The sequence below is a fragment of the Nuphar pumila genome, chromosome 10, assembly GCF_984573655.1.
Source record: "Nuphar pumila chromosome 10, dmNupPumi1.hap1.1, whole genome shotgun sequence".
Taxonomy (NCBI): domain Eukaryota; kingdom Viridiplantae; phylum Streptophyta; class Magnoliopsida; order Nymphaeales; family Nymphaeaceae; genus Nuphar; species Nuphar pumila.
The window spans coordinates 3605061-3626215 of NC_143258.1; the positions used below are offsets into that span (position 1 = coordinate 3605061).

The 21155-nt window shown below is 35.8% G+C and overlaps 1 protein-coding gene across 1 annotated transcript in view; it reads right to left on the reverse strand.

The window, feature by feature from the left end:
• Window positions 1-19061, reverse strand: part of LOC149823281 (uncharacterized) — a 28943-nt gene extending 9882 nt beyond the window's left edge. The window contains exons 1-4 of the mRNA XM_090020013.1: window positions 18512-19061; window positions 18321-18407; window positions 17868-17930; window positions 17647-17748 (exon numbers count right to left, since the gene is read on the reverse strand). Coding sequence (XP_089876139.1) covers window positions 17647-17748; window positions 17868-17930; window positions 18321-18407; window positions 18512-18589 — 330 coding nt within the window. The 5' untranslated portion in view covers window positions 18590-19061. The remainder of the gene's footprint in view (window positions 1-17646; window positions 17749-17867; window positions 17931-18320; window positions 18408-18511) is intronic.
• Between the last annotated feature and the right edge of the window lie 2094 nt (window positions 19062-21155).

Sequence of the window (21155 nt, forward strand, 5' to 3'; positions counted from 1 at the left end):
TCATAAGGTCCAATATTTGACAAACACAACCCCATAATGGGGAATAACAAAATGGTCCACTAAGGGACACCACAATAAGCCTACGAAGAGGCATAAGCTACATATGCTTTATTAAATGAGGGCCCAAAAGGCCATAATGAGCATATGCATATACTATCAAAATGAATTAACGCTTAAGAAATCATCAATGAACATGCTCCAAACATACTTTAGTCAAAATGAACACAAGAGTCCAAAAAGTTTTAAATGAACATGGATACTAATGTCCAAAGGCATGTCGAATAATTTCTTCAATAAGAAAGGCTTTATAAAGGTATATTTAACATGCATAGATCAACAATAGAGTTTTTCACATCTTTAGGAAGAAGATCTATGTCAAACAAATGTCATAAATATGAAGCATGATTTGACTAAATATGTTAAAGCATCCACCCAAGATTCAAAAAAGAATATCATTTGAGACAAAAGACTTATTTTGCATATCAAATACAAAAGTCGTCGAAGAACTGTAAGCACTTAATATATAGATTAAATGCTAAAATATCAATTTTAAAAACATATCATAGATATGATTCACTTGTATCAAAAAACACAATAAATTTTGTAATTTTCAAAACTAGTTTATCCACTACAAGCAACTACCTCATTAATCCTCCAAAACCCGTAAATCAAGTCTATAAGCTACTAGATCAAGAATATAAATATAATGACATTAAAGGCCAAATGACACACACTAAGGTGTGTAAAAATACCTCTTGTCTACATATAATAATACTTGAAATGAGTGCATCAACGACAAGAACAAGAGATTACACGCCAACATAGACAAAAAACATCTCTTGTCTACGTAAAAATACACTCAAGATCAAGTATGTTCAGCTACTAGAACAAGAGTATTAAGCCAACCATGGGCTAAAAACACAATACATCTCTTGTCTACATAAAATGGCACTTGAATTGAGTAAAAGAAGCCAACCATGGGCATATAACTCAGCGACTAGAACAAGGACACAAATGCCAACATGGACTAAAGATCACACACCATGGTGTGAATCAACGTGCTTTATCTACATATGATAACATTCAAGACAAGTGTGTTTAGCTACTAGAACAAGAGAATACAAAGCCAACAAAGGGTTATCAACACACAAAGGTGTAATAAAATTCTTGTCTACATATGATGACACTTAGATAAGAGTTATAAAAGGAGAAGACTTTTGAGGTAATGAAACTTTGTAATGACAAACATATATATAAAACCTTGAATCAATAGAACAATATTCTTCAAAAAGAATACCCATAACAACAATAATTTGGAATAAATGTGTGAATATACACACACCAAGAACACTTGTGCACTTATGCACAACAAGCACAACACACGGAATCACAAATGTGCAAATGCACTCATAAGATTCATAAACCACTGAAAGGTTGGGCTATAATCCCAAAACCCTTGATATTAATATACCTTAAAACATTTTAAGGTTTCAAACATCATATATCCATCACATTTATGGATAAGATAAGAACCATAAAAAAAACTTTTTCAAAGAACATAATGACATAAAGAAATTATCTTGGGATAATCAAGAGAAGAAAATCAAGCTTTTAACAAAGAAATCACAAGAACCGTAATGATTCGCAAGGAGAGCTTTAACACAATACCCAAGAAAAGATATTCAAAAATATTTGAAAATTTATAGAATTGGGATTAAATCCCATACAACAAGTTTTAATATTCTTTGATTGAGATATGCGGAAACGTACAAAGTGTTATAAGCACTTACAATGTTTTATAATGATTCAACAAAAGAATCAATATCTAAATTCATTACACTTTCACCAAAAGAAATGTGCACAAAAGCTCCACAATGTAAAAATGTCTACGAAGAGACAATACGTATATGAGTACAAATACTTTTAAAAAAGATGTGCACGAAGGCACTCTCACAACACTTGAACAAAAAATACGCAAAAAGCGTAATAAAATCAAACATGCATGTATTTCATAAAAGATGCAAATGCTTGAGACTCTCAAGCTTCAATCATGGAATTTTATGCTTGATAAATGCAATTTAAAAGAAGACCATATTATGGCCAATTTAGGCATACAATCAAGAGGTTTTGAAATCTTATGTGAAAAATACAAACCAACAAGTTTGTAAAGTTGCATCAATAAATTTAATGCAATCTTTTATACCAAAAGATGTAATAGATACACTATGCATTCTATATAGTGTGAGAAATTCTTTTAAAAGATCTTTTACAACGGTTCGAACAACCTATTTATCACAAACAATTTTTTTCAAAAAACCTTTAAATAAACCAAAATCATTGAAACATCTTTAGGAGTTCTCATAAATAGTTATCATTAACGAGAACTACTTATGATTCATAACAAGGATTTAGATGTGAGAGATTCTTATACAAGAATTATATCAAGATTTTTCCAAAAAATGCACTAAAATCCATAAACAAGAGAGGAACTCAAAACAAATTAGACTTTATATGCGATTAAAGAGTTTTTAAACAAAGATCATTAATCTAGCAAGAAATCGTATTTAAAAAATTAACTTATAGGTTAATCACGAAATTCTTATGAAAAATCATAAATCTCACATAATTGAAAAACAATTTTGCAAAACATAAATTACTATTATATGTGATGAGAAATCGATAACTATATAACCAAGAATTATATATTTGAAAAATTTACCAAATTTAAAAGTAGATATTTTAAAATATACAAGCACGCGAAATGTGAAAGGAAATGATTCAACTATCAAAAGCACTAAATGTGCAAGAAAAATAGTTTCATAATGCATAATATGTTAAGAAAAGAGATACATACCGAAAACTTCTAAAAAAAGAGAGGAACAACGAATTTCCGTTCAATAACCGGGCTCTAATACCATGTTAGAAAGTAGATTCACCATTTCTTGAGCAACACATTTTCCGTTGCGCCAAGAGACAACCCCATCGTAACCGGGCTCTGATACCATGTTAGAAAGTGGCTTTGAATACATTAGGTTCAATAATGAACCCATACACATGCACATAAAGTGCGAATAAACTCATTAAAGGGAACACAAGCACATAATGTGCTAACACATGAACCCACACAAGGGGCAAAAATATGACATAAAGTCATAAGTTGAATATTATTGAAGAAGAGGAAGAAGAGGGTAAAAACCCCTTACAATGGAGCAAGAGGTCCTCCAAATCTTAAAGAATACAAAGGGGCAAGCCCCTATTTATAAGCATAAAAGGGACCACCTTGGGGGCTCCCAACGTCTCTATTGGGAGGCCCCCAATGTGGTACAAAAAACGAAATTTAAGAAAATAAAAAACAGAAAATTAAGGGAAAAATTACAATGCATATTCTAATTGGAATATGCGTAAAATGTCAAATTACAAGAATACCCTTGAGGGTATTTTAGGAAGATAAAATATATATATTTATATATATATATATAAATATAGATACGTATACATATATGTATGTATACGTATCTTTATATATATATATATATATATATATAAATATATATATGTACATTTAAGGATTATAAAAATATATGTGTACGAGTACACATATTTTAACATCAGGATCTCTCTAAAATGCTTGAAAGACGCAGACAAAGAACATAACAATAAAAGTGCTTGATCCTCATCTTCTATCTTCACATCAATATTTTCTAAATCCATAATAATGGAATTGAATTCATCAAGATGAGTCTTAACGGATGTACCTTCAGTCATATGGAGCATGAACAACCGTTGCTTCAGATGCAACTTGCTTGTGAGCGACTTTGTCATGTACAATGACTCCAACTTGAGCCACAAGCCTGCAATTGTCTTCTCATGAATGACCTCCCTGAGCACTTCATTGGATAGACACAACTGAATCACAACCAATGCTTTCTCATCCATCTCCTCCTTGTCTTCTGCAAACATAGATGTCAGCATTTTCTCCTTTCCCAACTGTAGATGGTAGATGAGAGGCGCAGACACCTAGGTAGGTAGAGAGAGAGAGAGAGAGAGAGACGGCTGCAAAAATAAGAGAACTCGTTAAATGTTATTAGGGCTAATCTCTATGTTAAATAGAGAGAGGCCAAAAGGAGAAATTACATATAAGTCCCTTATTAAATTAAAATATCAAATAACCTCTAATCTAAGAAAACTTAAACTTAAAACCTCCTAATCTCAATACTCCCCCTCAAGCTGGAGCATAGATATCAATCATGCTCAGCTTGTCACAACATTTTGAGAAATTTGGTCTAGCAAGAGGCTTTGTAAACATATCTGCAACTTGGTCCTCCGACTTTAGATATTTGGTAGAGATATAACCAGCTTGAACCATATCTCTTACATAGTGGCAATCAACCTCAATATGCTTTGTTCTCTCATGAAAGACATGATTGTTTGCTATATATGTGGCAGCCTTGTTATCATACATCATGGTCATAGGAGAGGAAACCTTCACCTGAAGGTCATGAAGAACAGTACGAACCCACATCAATTCAGCAGTTGTTTGGGCCATAGCCCTATATTCTGATTCTGCACTCGATCTAGAAACCACATTTTGCTTCTTACTTCTCCATGAAATCAGATTGTCTCTTAGAAACACACAGAATCCTGTGGTAGATTTTCTATCCACTATAGATCCTGCATAGTCAGCATCAGAACAAGCCACTATCTCCAGAGTTCCACCTTTTCTGAACAATAACCCTTTTTCAGGAGAAGATTTTAAATATCTGAGAATCATTATAGCTGCATTCAAGTGTACCTCAGTTTTGCTTACTGCTAAAGCAATATTCGGCCTGGTAACAGTTACATACAGTAGCTTCCCTACTAGTGAGCAATAGCTTTTGCTATCAACCGGTTTTGACCCTTCTTCAAACAACTGAACTTTATGGTCCATGGGAATATTTGCTGGTTTAGCTCCCAACATTCTCGTTTCCTTTAATAAGTCAAGAACATACTTCCGCTGAGACAAAATCATCCCTTCACGGTTCCTGACAACTTCTATACCCAGAAAATATCTAAGTGAACCAAGGTCTTTTGTAACAGAGTGTTTTTGAAGATGAGCCTTTGTAGCTTCAATATTTTTCACATCGACTCCTGTAAGAATGATGTCATCCACATATACCACCATAACAACTATGCCTGAGTTAGTTTTCTTGATAAATAGTGTATGATCTGTCGCTGACCTGTTGAAGCCAAAGCGTGACATCACTTCAAACAGCTTTTGAAACCATGCATGAGGACTTTGTTTCAAGCCATAAATCGCCTTTTTCAATCTACACACCTTCTGACACTCCCCCTCAACCTCGAAACCTGGAGGTTGTTGCATGTAAACTGTCTCAGATAGATCCCCATATAGAAACACATTTTTCACATCTAATTGACATAAGCTCCAACCATGATGAACAACTACTGACAGAACAAGACGAATGATGCCCATCCGTGCAACAGGAGAAAAGGTTTCAAAGAAATCAATACCATATGTCAGAGTATATCCTTTTGCTACTAATCTGGCCTTGTACCTTTCAATAGATCCATCTGATTTGTACTTTATTGTATATACCCATTTGCATCCAACAATGTCAGCATCTACTGGGGAATCAACTAAATCCCATGTATGCTGAGACACTAAAGCATCCATTTCTTCTTGCATAGCCAGCTTCCAGCGGTTATCTAGCTCTGCCTGTTGATAGTTCAGAGGAATCGTTTCAGCAGATAAGGCTGAAATAAAAATTTTCATCTGATTTCCAATTCTGACATCGGAGACAAAATGAGATATGGGATATAAGGTACATTGTTGTGTCCCCTTGCGTAGAGCAATAGGCCTGTTATCATCATCATGAAGATCACTATTGTCAGTAGTACTTACCTCAGGAGAAGAAGAGGATGGAGGTGTTAAAATGTATCTCTCTTTATGTAAATATTTACATATATATATAAAGAGAGATACATATACATATATATATCACGTATATATGTATATGTATCTATCTTTATATATATATGTAAATATGTATGTTTCTTTTTGTTTCTTTTCTTTTCTTGTAAAACCCGCAAGGGTATTTTAGTCATTCACCTTTTGCGCATATTCATAATTATGAATATGCTGTAATTCTTTTTGCTTTTTCACTTTTATTCTTTTTCTTTTTTCTTTTTTCTTTTTCTTTTTCATTTTTTGTCTTTTTTTGTGTTGACTCAAAGTCAACTTGGAGGGCTCAACACTAGCTGTTGAGCCTCTCCAACGGTTAGAATTCTAACCGTTGGAGGGGCTCCAACAGCTAGTGGAGCCCCTCCAAGGCTTTCTTTCTCATTATAAATAGGGGAGTTCCCCCTTTGTAATACTTACTTCTTGGAGCTTTTGTTCTCCAAGCTTCTCAATAAAATTCTTTATATTTTGTATGCCTTTGTGCATTTGAGTTTCTTTATTGTACCTTTGTGTACATTTGTTCTAAGTGTTCTTGTTCATTTGTGCACATTGGTGGTGTTGTGCTTATCACACACTTTATCTCTTTTTTGAGATATTTTCACATGGTATCAAAGCTAGGCTTAAAGGAAAAGAAGATCGTGCTCTTTTTTCTCTTCGTTGGAATACCTCGTAAAGCGTGCCATTAACTTGTGGTGGTTGAAGTGAAGACTCGGCTCTTCATTCTATATTTTGGAAGCTTCCTACATCAAGAATGGACTCATTTCGCATTGTGGTACGCATTTATTTCTCTTTGTATCCTCTCTAATGGGCGAAAAAGATTCTCACTTCTCTCTTGGCTTCAAATTGAATGGAACGAATTATCATGTATGGGCCGGGAATATGGAGGCCCATATAAAAGGAAAGGGCCTTTGGGGATATGTTCAAGGAACTATTCCCGAACCCGTACAAAAAATTACTACACTTGACAAAGGGGAGATCAAGGTTCTTGAGGGAGAAGAAAGAGAAAAGGCTTTTGAAGATTATAATAAGAAGCATGAAGAATGGGAAATGAAAAACAATAGGATGTAGATGGGTTTTTAAAGTCAAAACCAAGAGTGATGGCATCCTCGAAAGATATAAAGCCCGTCTTGTCGCAAAAGGATATAGTCAAGAATACGGCATCGATTACGAAGAAACCTTTGCTCCTGTTGCACGAATGGTTAATGTAAGGTGTTTGATCACCATTGCATCTATTAAAAAATGGAATATTTACCAAATGGATGTTAAAAATGCATTTCTAAATGAGGATTTTAATGAAAAAGTCTACATGGATGCTCCTCCTGGTATGAATGTACCAAAGGGGAAAGTCCTTCGTTTGCAAAAAGCGTTTTATGGTTTAAAACAAGCCCCTAAGGCTTGGTATGATCGATTTAATGATGTAATGGTTCAAAATGGTTTTTCATCATGCTACACTGACACTGCTCTGTTTGTCAAAAAGTCTGATGCAGGAATTGTGATTTTACTGTTGTATGTTGATGATATGTTGATAACAGGTAGTGACATAAAGGGCATCAGAAACATTAAAACCACTTTAAAAGAAAGGTTTGAAATGTCAGACCTGGGGTATCTGACTTACTTTCTTGGTATCGAGGTAGCCTACTCTCATAGAGGCTATTTTTTGTCTCAAACTAAACTTGCCTGTGAGATTCTTGACAGATCAGGTATTACTGATGATAAAATCTGTGAGACCCCTGAAGTTGTGGGATCAAAAATGAAGATCGATGATGGGAAACCTTTGGAGGATCCTACCCCCTACCGGTAACTTGTGGGATCTCTAATGTATCTTAGCATCACAAGGCCGGACATCTCTCATGCCGTGCATACTGCAAGCCAATTTCAGCATGCTCCTACATCCGTTCATATGAGTGTCGTTCTCCGAGTTGTCAGATACTTAAAGGGAACTTTAAACAAGGGAGTTTTCCTTTCCTCTTCTTCTGAGTTGAATTTAATTGCATATACTGACTCTGATTGGGGAGGTGACCCAAATAATCGTCACTCCACTACAGGCTTTTGCATTTTCTTAGGTGAATCCCTGATCTCATAAAGATGTAAGAAACAACAGAAGGTGTCTCTATCATCTACAGAAGCAGAATATCGAGCCATGGCGTCTACAACTATGGAGATTGTCTGGATTCATCAGTTGTTGCAAGACATGGGGATTCCAATTCAAGAACCCACAAAGTTGTGTTGTGATAATAAGAGTGCAATCTATATTGCTAAGAATCACACGTTTCATGAGCGGACAAAGCATATTGAGATGGACTGCCATTATGTCCGAGAGGCATATCTACAAAAAGTCATCGACCTTCCTTATGTAACGTCAGAATATCAGTTGGCAGATTTCTTCACCAAGGCGCTTTGCTCTCCGAGATTCAACTTTCTCCTTAGCAAACTTTCGGTCATTGTGCCCTAAGTTTGAGGGAGGGTGTTAAAATGTATCTCTCTTTATGTAAATATTTACATATATATAAAGAGAGATACATATACATATATATCACGTATATATGTATATGTATCTATCTTTATATATATATATGTAAATATGTATGTTTCTTTTCTTTTCTTGTAAAACCTGAAGGGTATTTTAGTCATTCACCTTTTGCGCATATTCATAATTATGAATATGCTGTAATTCTTTTTGCTTTTTCACTTTTATTCTTTTTCTTTTTTCTTTTTCATTTTTTGTCTTTTTTTGTGTTGACTCAAAGTCAACTTGGAGGGCTCAACACTAGTTGTTGAGCCTCTCCAACGGTTAGAATTCTAACCGTTGGAGGGGCTCCAACAGCTAGTGGAGCCCCTCCAAGGCTTCCTTTCTCATTATAAATAGGGGAGTTCCCCCTTTGTAATACTTACTTCTTGGAGCTTTTGTTCTCCAAGCTTCTCAATAAAATTCTTTATATTTTGTATGCCTTTGTGCATTTGAGTTTCTTTATTGCACCTTTGTGTACATTTGTTCTAAGTGTTCTTGTTCATTTGTGCACATTGGTGGTGTTGTGCTTATCGCACACTTTATCTCTTTTTTGAGATATTTTCACAGGAGGCACGAGCAGAGGTGAAGCTCTTGCTTCATCTCGCCTATAGTTCGATAGTATGGAATTCTTTCTTTAGTAACATAACAATATACCAATGGAGGATTATTAAATCGTGAAGATGATGAAGTTTGGTTCGGTACCAAGGGCACAGATTCCAAAGGAAAATGAGGTATAGGTAAGGGAAAAGAGTCAGTTGGACCAACCTGCAGCGGGGAACCAGTACTAGAGAAATATGAAGTGGATTCCAAGAAAGATACATCCGCACTGACATACTCTCGGCGAGAAATAGGATCATAACATCGATATCCCTTTTGATTTTTTGGATAACCTATAAATATGCATTTTGTAGCTTGAGCAGATAATTTATCACGGTCAGGACCAAGTTTGTGTACAAAACAAACACATCCAAATATTTTGGGTGAGAAAGAGAAGAGTGGAGCATTAGGTTTTAGGATATGTAATGGAATTTGATCACCCACAGAAGATGAAGGCATGCGGTTGATCAGATAACAAGCAGTGGTAATCGCATCACCCCAATATAACGCAGGAACATTGGATTGAATCATAATGGTCCTGGCAACATCAAGCAGGTGCCGATGTTTTCGCTCAGCCACCCCATTTTGTTGAGATGAATAGGCACAGGAAGTTTGGGGTTGAATGCCATGATCTTGGTAAAATTGTAACATAACTTTTGATTTAAACTCAAGAGCATTATCAGTGCGAACAATCTTGACAATAGATTCAAACTGAGTTTTTATTTCAAGAATTAAGGATTTGATAATACTTGGAACTTCAGATCGTTCTTTTATTAAAAACACCCATGACAACTTAGAGAAGTCATCAACAATAACAAGATAATATCGACACTGAGTCCTAGTAGGAATCTTACTAGGACCCCATACATCTGCATGAAGAAGTTCAAAGACTTTATGACTAGACTGACTCTGACTTGAAGGGAACGAACTTCGATGATGCTTGCCCAACTGACATGCTTCACACTGAAATAATGTAGTGGAAGGAATTTGAGGAAAGACAGAACGAAGCTTTGACAATGAAGGATGACCAAGACGCCGATGCCACTGAACAGGACTGGATGAGTGTTCCACTGCAGCATGAACAATACTCATTGGATGATGTAGGTAGTAGACTCCATTTTCTTCATAGCCTCCACCAATCTTCTTCCCCGTCAGCAAATCCTGAAAATGACAACCCATCGGATCAAATATCACTCTACAATTTAATTCTTTTTTAAGGCAGCTAACAGAGAGTAAACTTTGAGGAAAGGTGGGAGCATGAAGAACATTTTTCAACTGTAAGGAGGAGGATATAGAAATGTTTCCCTGACCAACAACCGGTGAGGAACTCCCATCGGCTAATGAGACTCCTCTATGAACAGTAATATCCTTTAGATCTGAAAAAACAAACGAATTTCTACACAAGTGTCTGGATGCACCAGAGTCAATAATCCACTTACTGTCATTCAAATGAAGATGATTCTCTGTTGAGTAGGCAACACCAGCTACAGGAGGGGCGGAACTCAAGGGGCGAAGAGCTATCAGCTCATCATATTCAGCTCGACTGAGGGTGATACTGTCACTTGCAGAGATATTATCATGTACATTTGTTGCATCTAGTGTAGTAACATTAGCTTTAGGAGCATGTGACTTTGATGAAGAAGTGGTTGGCCGACCATGCTTATCCCAACAACGATCTTCTAAATGTCCAGATTTTCCACATAATGTACATTGAAGCTTTCCTCTGCCTCCCATACCTCGTCCACAACCTCATCCTCTGATATTCTGAATATTTTCACACCCATAACCAGATGAGACAACTAGAGCAGATGACTGAGTCACAGGCTGAGATTGTGGAAGAGAGATCGCAAGTCTACTCAGACGATTATATGCATCAGCAAGAGTAGGTACATCTGATCCAGTCAACATTTAGACTTTTGCAACAGAGAATTCTGAAGATAGACCTGTAAGAAACCGAGCAACCATAGTCTGTTCTTGATGATCCCTTTGCTTCGAGCAACAAAGAGGCCTGTGAGCATTGAGTCTTTTAAACGCAGCTTTGACGGAGGCATAGTACTGGGCCAAGGTCTGATCTCACTGCTGTAAATTATATATCTCCTATTCGACTTACAGGATACGACTCACATTAGTCTCTTGTGAGTACGTATCTCGAAGATTGTCCCACATCTGTTTGGCTGTATTATAGTAAATTAAACCATCTGCAATATGGGGTTCGACACTATTCATGATCCATGACATAACTATGTCATTATCTTCATCCCAAGTAACATATTTTCCCACTTTTTCAGTGGGTTCGTCTTCCAACAAAATATGTTTTCTACGATGTCCAGATACCGACATCATAAAAGTTCTGGACCACCTGGCATAGTTAGTTTCATTCAACCTTACAGAAGAGCCGTACGAGAAGGGATTGGCAAAAGCCTTATACTCCCCAATATTTTCAATTTTGGAATCACATTTCGAAGTTTCAGCCATAAAAAAAAATCAGATTCACTCACTTGAACAGCAAGTTTTATAATCACGCGTCAGGCAAGTCCACGATTACACAGATTTCCACACCAGAGATAAAATCTGGACAGGCTTCAAGCGACACAGGGAATAGCGTGTGTTATCATCACGCATCAGCCAATACGACAACCAGCAGTTGTACCCAACAGAGAATCCCACGATAGTAATGAACAACAGCCCACAAACAGGGATATTTTCCAACACAACAGGGAATCACGCCTGCTATTTCCACGACAGAAAGACAACTGATACTAACATGCTTCTTTCACAGCATGCATGTTAAAAAAAAACCACGACACGGCAGGGAATCACAACTGGTGAAATCCATATTCTGAAATAAAACAACCAACTGAAATAAAACAACCAACTAAAATCCAGGGAATCACGACCAACGATAATATGCAGACGCAGAGAAAAAAAATCACCACAGTTGCTGCTCCCAGACATATAAGCTCGACAGCCAACAAGAATTTCAGTTCTTCAGGGCACGGTTAAACAAATCAGTCATATCTCGATCACACGCAACAGCACAGGAAATGAGATTGCCGTTGCTCCCAAACAACAGGAAATCACGGCAAAAAAAATCCAAAACTTAGGGCTCAAGGGTTACGGCTACCAGACCAAAGACACGCATCCACCGTGTCCCTTAGATCTGATGACAGATCTGGGTCATGACCTTGGTCAGATCCCAGATCTGTTATCAGATCTTACAAAAAAAAAACTGCACACCTGATTCCAACCTTTTTTTTTCGTTGGTGTAGATCAATTACTATCGATCACGCTCCTGAAATCAATGGCTCTGATACCATGTAGATGGTAGATGAGAGGCACAGACACCTAGGTAGAGAGAGAAAGAAAGAGAGAGAGACGGCTGCAAAAATAAGAGAACTCGTTAAATGTTATTAGGGCTAATCTCTATGTTAAATAGGGAGAGGCCAAAAGGAGAAATTACATATAAGCCCCTTATTAAATTAAAATATCAAATAACCTCTAATCTAAAAAACTTAAACTTAAACTTAAAACCTCTTAATCTCAACACCAACAATGCCTTCTGCAATCCATGTTGCGTCAAGAGTGCCCGCATCTTCACTTGCCACAGACCGAAACCCATGTTCTGATCGAACTTCTCGATCTTAAACTTCGTTGACATGGTTGTGTGTTCGTCTAGGACCGTTACCACTGAACCTGGCTTTGATACCAGTTTGTTATAATCTAACGGGGTTGCAAACTGCGTCCACGAACACAAACGAACACACACACCACAATCTTGTACCTACAAATTAAGAATGAGAAGAAAGAGAGAAAGAGGGAAGAGTGCACATAGAGATTTACGTGGTTCGGAGGGGAACCTCCTACGTCCACGGGTGGCAGCCATGTCAAAAGATCCACTAAAAAAAAGAGATACAACCTAGTTCCTGCTCTCACCAAAAAACTCCTAAAAGAACCGTCCAAAAAAAACTTAATAATACCCAACTGAATTAATAACCGTCACCCAAAACTGAATTAGTAACTGTCAGCAAAATAAGAAGAAGACGAGTCATCCAATACACTTCAAATAGAACAAATCATCAATTTATACTAAAAACAACATGCATATAAAGCATAACACTTTAAAAAGAAAAGTTAATTAAATTTATGCATACAACAATGTGGACAAGATAATCAATTAAAAACATATATATATATATGCAATATATTTAATGCACATAATAATGAATGAGAGCAATCCCATAAATCACAACCCATTAAAATTCACTCACACATCTTAGAATGAGTTTAAGTACAGAGGACCAAATAACAATTTTAAAACACACACACACACACATATATATACATACATACATATATATATATATATATATATATTATTAATGAAATGCATGAAATTTTATCGATAAACAATTTTTCATACAAGAAAAAACTAGTAAAAGTTTAAAAAAAATTATGGAAAGATTTTAACAAATCTCACATAACAAAGGGAGTGATATATGCAAATCAACACCATTTTGCGAAAGATACGAAGAGATTTAAAAATCCCACAATATCAAGAAATAATAATTTGCAAATCTCAACAATAGTTCGACCACCACAAGCAATGACTTTACTAGACCTCCAAACCAAGGTTGTCAAACTAGGAAGCAGAAGCGGAAAACGATACGAGAAGCGGAAGCGAGAAGTGAGGCATTTTAAAATTTATAAGCGGGAAGCGAAGTATCAATTTGAAAACGAAATAGGAATAAAAAATGAAGCAATATGGTAACTAAATAGGAATCGAACAAGAAGCAAATAAAAACTAAAATAAAATTAATTATTCTTATATTTCATGATTTTTCAATAAAAGAATTAATTTTTTGTTAAAATCTAACAATGATGGTTACCAATTTAGAGAATGTACATGGGAAGTGAGTGAAAGCATGAGAGAAAAACATGAAAAAAATATGAGAAAAGCATATAGGAAGCATAGACCATGCATCTGGAAAGCATAGCAGAAGAGTGGGGGAATCGAAATTCCCATGAAGTTTCAGAAGCGAGGGGTATCGCGTTTCCCACCTACCTAAGAAACTTCTAGTAACTCTGCTCCAACCCTAAAAAATCAAGTGTATCAGCAACTATAACAAGAACATAGACATAATGTCACTAAAGGGTCAAAGACACACACGAAGGTGTGTATAAACATTTTTTGTCTACATATAATGATACTCAAACCAGGTATATCAGCGACTAGAACAAGAGCATAATCACAATGCCAACGATGGACTAAAATCACATACGAAGGTGTGAATAAACATCTTTTGTCTATATATAATGACACTAAAAAATCAAGTGTATAAGCAACTAGATCAAGAGTATAATCAAAATGACAACAATGAGCTAAAAACACACACGAAGGTGTGAACAAACATCTCTTGTCTACATATAATGACACTTAGATGAGAAGTACAATAGAAGGAACACACGAGGTAAGAGAGCTTATAATGAAAACAAACTAATGTCATCAAGAAGAATAAGATTATCAATTTTAACAATCTTTTGAAATACCATAGTTTCAAAATATATAGCCATCACAGACAAACATAAGTATAATCATCCATAATAATGATTGTCAAATAAACAAATGAGTGATGCAACACACCCACAAAACCAGAGATCAAACAACCATCAGTTATAGTCAAACCATAAGCTGACAATCTAAACTGACAAAAAATTGAGGTGCACACAACTCACCCCAACAAACAACTCCGGTTCAACAACAATACGGCCAAAAATAAATGAGGCATCATATAAAAATTTGTGATGGACAAAACAAATGTCATAAGAAGGCAATACATACTCATGAAAATTAGTTTCCAAATAAGTGAGTTCACATATAAGAACTAATTTGAAAAAACAAAGTTTCAAATCCAATAAAGATAGATGAAAACTTTAGAATGAGTATAGTACAATCATATGCACAAATGATGCAATCATATGCAATTATATGCATGGTCAATATAAACAAGTTTACTATGAGACAACTATGGCATACAACATTAAAGATGGCCAAAAACATATATAGAGATTTTTAAATAACCATATGGAAAACCAAGAGTATACACAAGTGCAACTAATCATGGATACTCACAAAGAGATCAAAATTCATGTATATGCAATAATCTAATAACTTTAAAGCCACAAAAATTTATGAATGAACACATAAGATATGCATATGAACACCATGATTTCACACGAGATACTAACGTAGCCAAAACATATTTTGAATTATCATGCTTACGCAAGAGCCAATAAAACAATAGTTCACTTAAAAAAGAGATTTTTAAGATAAAACTCAATTTTTAATTTAATTTGAGACCATAAAACAATACCCAAAATGTCTAATTTTTTGGCCCAAAATACCAAAAACAATTTTGAAATAGCACATAATCATTAATGGCACATAAAACATGTATAGACATATGTCCACAATACATAAATACGAAAATGATATGCTGACAGAGCAATCTCATGAGAGCATACAAAACATCCATGGCATGACTAATGAACTTAAAATCCTGATGACTCAAGATATAAAACATACAAGAATTTAAAAATTCTTAATAAGAACATCTCAATGAAAGCACCAAATAGAATTCAAAGAACATGCTTGGACACGTGCATAAAGTCACCAATAATCATAATGGTATCCAAGAAACCCAAAATAAATAAATAAATAAATATATATATATACGTATACGAGATCATAAAATTACATTTTTTGTATTAAAAATAATAATAACATGGAGAACTTACCATAAGGAGCTCAAGAGTAGACTACTTATGGGTTAATCATTAATGTCAAAAGAAACAAACACAAGAGCCATTAAAATAATATTTCATTAAAAGACATTTCACGTAACTCTAATTTTAATTGATTCAAAAACACATTTTACATACCCAAGAAATAACCACACTATTTTAAATAAATTTTGAAAAGAAAGGAAAAGAAATATATATTATAAATATCTTTTTTTTAATTAAACAAGAGATACATACCAAAATACGAGAGTCTCGAGTCCAAGCCATATATCAATCCAAAATTTTCTTTCGAAGCACGAACTCAAAAAGATACCAAGATCAAGAATCCCTCGCTCTGATATCATGTCAAGAAATATGAAGGAAAATAAAAGCAAGAACCATAAAGGGCTTACGATAACACAAACACAACGTGCACAGGCACAAGTCCATCATAAGATAATGCAAGGTGCCAACATAGGTTTATCATGCATTAAAGCACAAAAGCAAGAATAAAAATAAATAATATTTTATTCATAATATACTCACAAAGTGAGTTAGAATGCTTTATAAGAGCATTGGAGAACAAGAGAGGGGTTCACCCTTATTTATACACAAGAGGTAGTCTCAAATAGAACTGTTATTGTTCCCAATATAGTTGTTCGATTGTTCCAACAGCTCTATCGACTGGTCAACTCTATGTTGACTAATCCAAAAACAACCCAAGAGCTCTATTTGGTCAAACCAAATAGTCCCTATAAAAAAAAGAAAAGGACAAAAGAACAAAATAAAGTAAAAAAACTAAAGTACCCATAATGGGCACAACCTATTACAATGTTGTGAAATGATGAAAATACCCTTCGAGGGCATTACCTAATTACATCATTATAAATAAAATATATATACATGTATACGTACAATATGAATGCCATTGTGGTTAGGTGGATGAAATGGAAAAGTGCAACTGGAGTGTTGTGCGATCGTAAAACGCCATTGCAGTTGAAGGAAAAGTTTTATTGGACGACTATTAGGCTCGCTTTACTATATGGTACAGAATGTTGGGCTGCCAATAGACATCATATTCAAAAAATGAGTGTAGCTGAGATGGATGTGTGAAAATACAATAAAAGATAAGATTTGGAACGAGGAGATACGTAAGAAGGTAGGCGTTGCACCCATTGAAAATAAGATGAGAGAGAATCGTTTACGGTGGTTTGAACATATTCAGCGAAGGCCTAATGATGCTCCAGTTAGAAGGATGGAGAAATGAAAAAATATATTAGTTAAAAGAGGTCGGGGTAGGCCTAGGAAGACATGGATGGAGATGATAGGAAAGGATATGAATGCTTTGAACCTCACCGAGGACATGGCATTGGAATATTGGATAGAAATGATTAGAGGAGAAGGATTCATGTGGAAGACCCAGAATGATTTTCTTTTTTGGTTCATATCGCCGACCCCAATTGTTTTGGGATGAAGGCGTAGTTGTTGTTGTGTTGTATATATACCTACAATATGAAACAAATATATATATATATATATATATATATATATATATATATACATGTCCAACTTAACAAGTTTGTGGCATTAGATCATACAACAACAATAAGTTGTTGTTGAGACAAAGTACAAATAATTAGATATGCATTATTACATGTGTTCTAGTGCTTAAAAAATTAGCTTGATGTTTGTTTAGAAGTTAGAACCACAGTGGTTGAACCGTTGAAACATATCTCTTGCTAAATAAATTATAAAGATCAAATATATAAGATCTGATCGATGAGAGAGAGAGAGAGAGAGAGACCTGGGGAGATAGTGAAATGACTTGGTCCCAGGGCAGCTTTGTGACATCGGCAGAAACAGTTTGGACACGGGAGTCGTAATGGATTGAGGGAGCCTTCACCTTCTGCTCTGCAATGCATGTCACTCGGTCAAGCAAAAAACCAGCCATCAAACACAACAAGACCTGAACCTAATTCCATGATTTTCTCCTTTCCCAAATCAAAAAAATATATATCTCCTCACCTTCAAATCAATGCCAACAACTTCCCCACCATTTTTCAGAGGACCCAAGCTCTGGCACGCCACCTTCCTCACAAATTTGTTAAGAAACACAACACCCAATCAACAACAGAATTAAATTAGGAAATGTAAGAACTCTTAGAATGAATGAGCAACAAAAGAGTTCATAATCTATGAAAGATCGCATAGGCAAACCACCATTGAGGAATCAAAAAAACCTCTAGAACCCCTTCAAGAAGCCAAAAACCAATAGCCATCAAAGTAATTTGCTCAAAATGATGACACCCATAACCCAATTTCCTCATAACATTTGCAATATGATAATAGCTAGTTGGGTTTTGCAAAAAATTACAAAAGAATAAAATCCTATGGAGGTATTTATGATGAAATTGAAAGAGGGTATAGAAGAAACATGCAACGAATGAGATGAGAGGTGGGAATAGGATAGAAGAGTACCTGAAGCCAAGCACCGGGGGCGCATCCGAGGTCAAGAACCGAATCACCCGGAGATATCAATCTGTACTGCTTTTGCATTTGTAGCAACTGACCAGAAGGCCCGAAACCAACAATTAGATATACTAGTAGAGAATCAACATTCAAAAAGAAGAGAGAGAGAGAGAGAGAGAGAGAGAGAGAGAGAGAGAGACCTTGAATGCTGAGCGTGCAACATAGCCTAGACGCTGAGCTTCTCTGTAGAAGAAGTCGGGCGTCCCCAGCCCGCTCATGGTGAAACCTCTCTCTCTCTCTCTCTCTCTCTCTCTTCCCAGAGAATAGGTGCAGGGCTTTTGAGCAGGTCAGACCCTGCACTGGTGAGTCCAGATTCAGTTTGACTTTGGACATGGAGGGCATGTTTGATGTTTTGTCCAGGACTAAATGAATAAAATAAACTGAGCAGAACATTGATTCTATCGGTTCTTAGAAACCTGTACCGAGTAAAACATTTGTTTGGACTGTATTCGGATGTACTGTTCCAAATGTCATATGTTTAATGAGTGAACAACTTAGACAAGTAAGAAAATAAAAGAAACCCCGAAATGCAGAAACAGCATACAGATGCCTTCCAAAGGCGAAAAACCATCGCCAAGCACCGAATACAAACCCGAAAATTTTGTACTAACAAAGAAAAAATAAAAAAAAAAACACCAAAAAAAGGATACACAAACGAAAAACTTCCCGCATTGAAACAAATGACAGCTACCGAAAATATAACCATGTTATGGATGCGGTGAATTGTGTTTTGCGCGTCCGCTGCGTTCAATGTTTGTCGCAAACTGTGGTCTTTTGGCCTTTTCGTCTTGCGGGATGCGCCATCAAACAACGCCTGCTGAAAGTGAGTCCGAGACCGGTCTGCCCCAGCTATAGCTGGTAAAAGAGTTTAAAATACCGAGCAGGACATGGTCGGGTTTGGCTTGTTTATTAGTGGAACAAGCTCGTGACTCAGTTCATGCTCGTGTTTAGCTTGTTCCTGGATGGGACGTGGTGACTCATGTAACTCATATATATAGAATATATCTATTTTCTATATATTAGACTTAAAATATATATAACTTAGTGTCACTAGAACATGAGAACTGAAAATATGAATTAATGTGTGAAGCCCAATTTTCATGAATTGTTTGTTCTTTTCTCTTGAATTTAACTTTACGGACGTGATCTACATGCTTGGCTGTTGAATCATCCGGTTTTGATGCATAAAACAGATTTTTTTAAGGCTTTAAAATCAATGGCTCATAATCTTCATAAATATTCAAGCATTCAAAATTAGTATTTTTCATCAAAAATACACTATATCCAATGGTTATTCCTAGCAAATTCATCATGCCAAGCACATCCACATAGTTGGATTTGCAAAAAAAGTGTTGAAAATGCCCATATTTGTAGTTCTCATATTCTAATGACTCATATAATGTATATATTAAATTTAATAGTTCATATTATGCATCTCTCTCTCTCTCTATATATATATATATACATTCTTTGCAAATTTTTTATATTACACATAAAAATATATATCACACATAAAGATATTGTTTTTTTTATCTGTAGAATGAGAAGAGATGTACAGCCACCTGTGTGTGTAGAGAGAGAGAGAGAGAGAGAGGAAGAGAGAAACTGCACAATAGAACACGTTAACCACGATTAGGGCTTCTCTCTATATTAAATAGAGAGAGAGGCAAAAACTGAGAAATTACATCTAAGTCCTTATAAAAAAAGTATTTCAGAAAACCTCTAATAAAGAATAACTTAACCTAAAAAACCACCTATTCTCAACACTCCCCCTCAAGCTTGAGCATAGATATCTATCATGCTCAGCTTGTCACAGCATCTGGAGAAATTAGGCCTAGCAAGAGGCTTTGTAAACATATCTGCAACTTGGTCTTCAGACTTTAGGTATTTTGTAGTGATATGACCAGCTTGAATCATATCTCTTACATAGTGACAATCAACCTCAATGTGCTTTGTTCTCTCATGAAAGACAGGATTGTTTGTTATATATGTTGCCGCTTTGTTATCACACATCATGGTCATTGGAGAGGAAACCTTCACCTGGAGATCATTAAGAACAGTGCGAACCCATATCAATTCAGCAGTTGTTTGGGCCATAGCCCGATATTCTGATTCTGCACTCGACCTGGAAACCACATTTTGTTTCTTACTTCTCCATGAAATCAAGTTGTCTCCCAGAAACACACAGAATCCTGTGGTAGACTTTCTATCTACTACAGATCCAGCATAGTCAGCATCAGAATAAGCTACTATCTCCAGTGTTCCACCTTTCTTGAACAGTAACCCCTTTTCAGGAGAGGACTTTAGATATCTGAGAATCATTATGGCTGCATTCCAGTGTACCTCAGTTGGTTTGTCCATGAACTGGCTAACTTTGCTTACTGCTAAAGCAATATCTGGTCTGGTCACAGTTACATATAGTAACTTCCCTACTAGTGAGCGATAGTGTTTGCTATCAACAGGTTTTGACCCTTCTTCAACCAACTGAACTTTATGGTCCATGGGAATATTTGTTGGTTTAGCTTCCAACATGCATGTTTCCTTTAATAAGTCAAGAACATACTTTCATTGAGACAGAACCATCCCTTCACGGCTTCTAGCAACTTCTATACCCAGAAAATACCTGAGTGAACCAAGGTCTTTTGTAACAAAGTGTTTGTGAAGATGAGCTTTTGTGGCTTCAATAACTTTCACATCATCTCCTGTAAGAATGATGTCATCCACATATACTACCATAACAACTATGCCAGAGCTAGTTTTCTTTATAAAAAGAGTATGATCTGC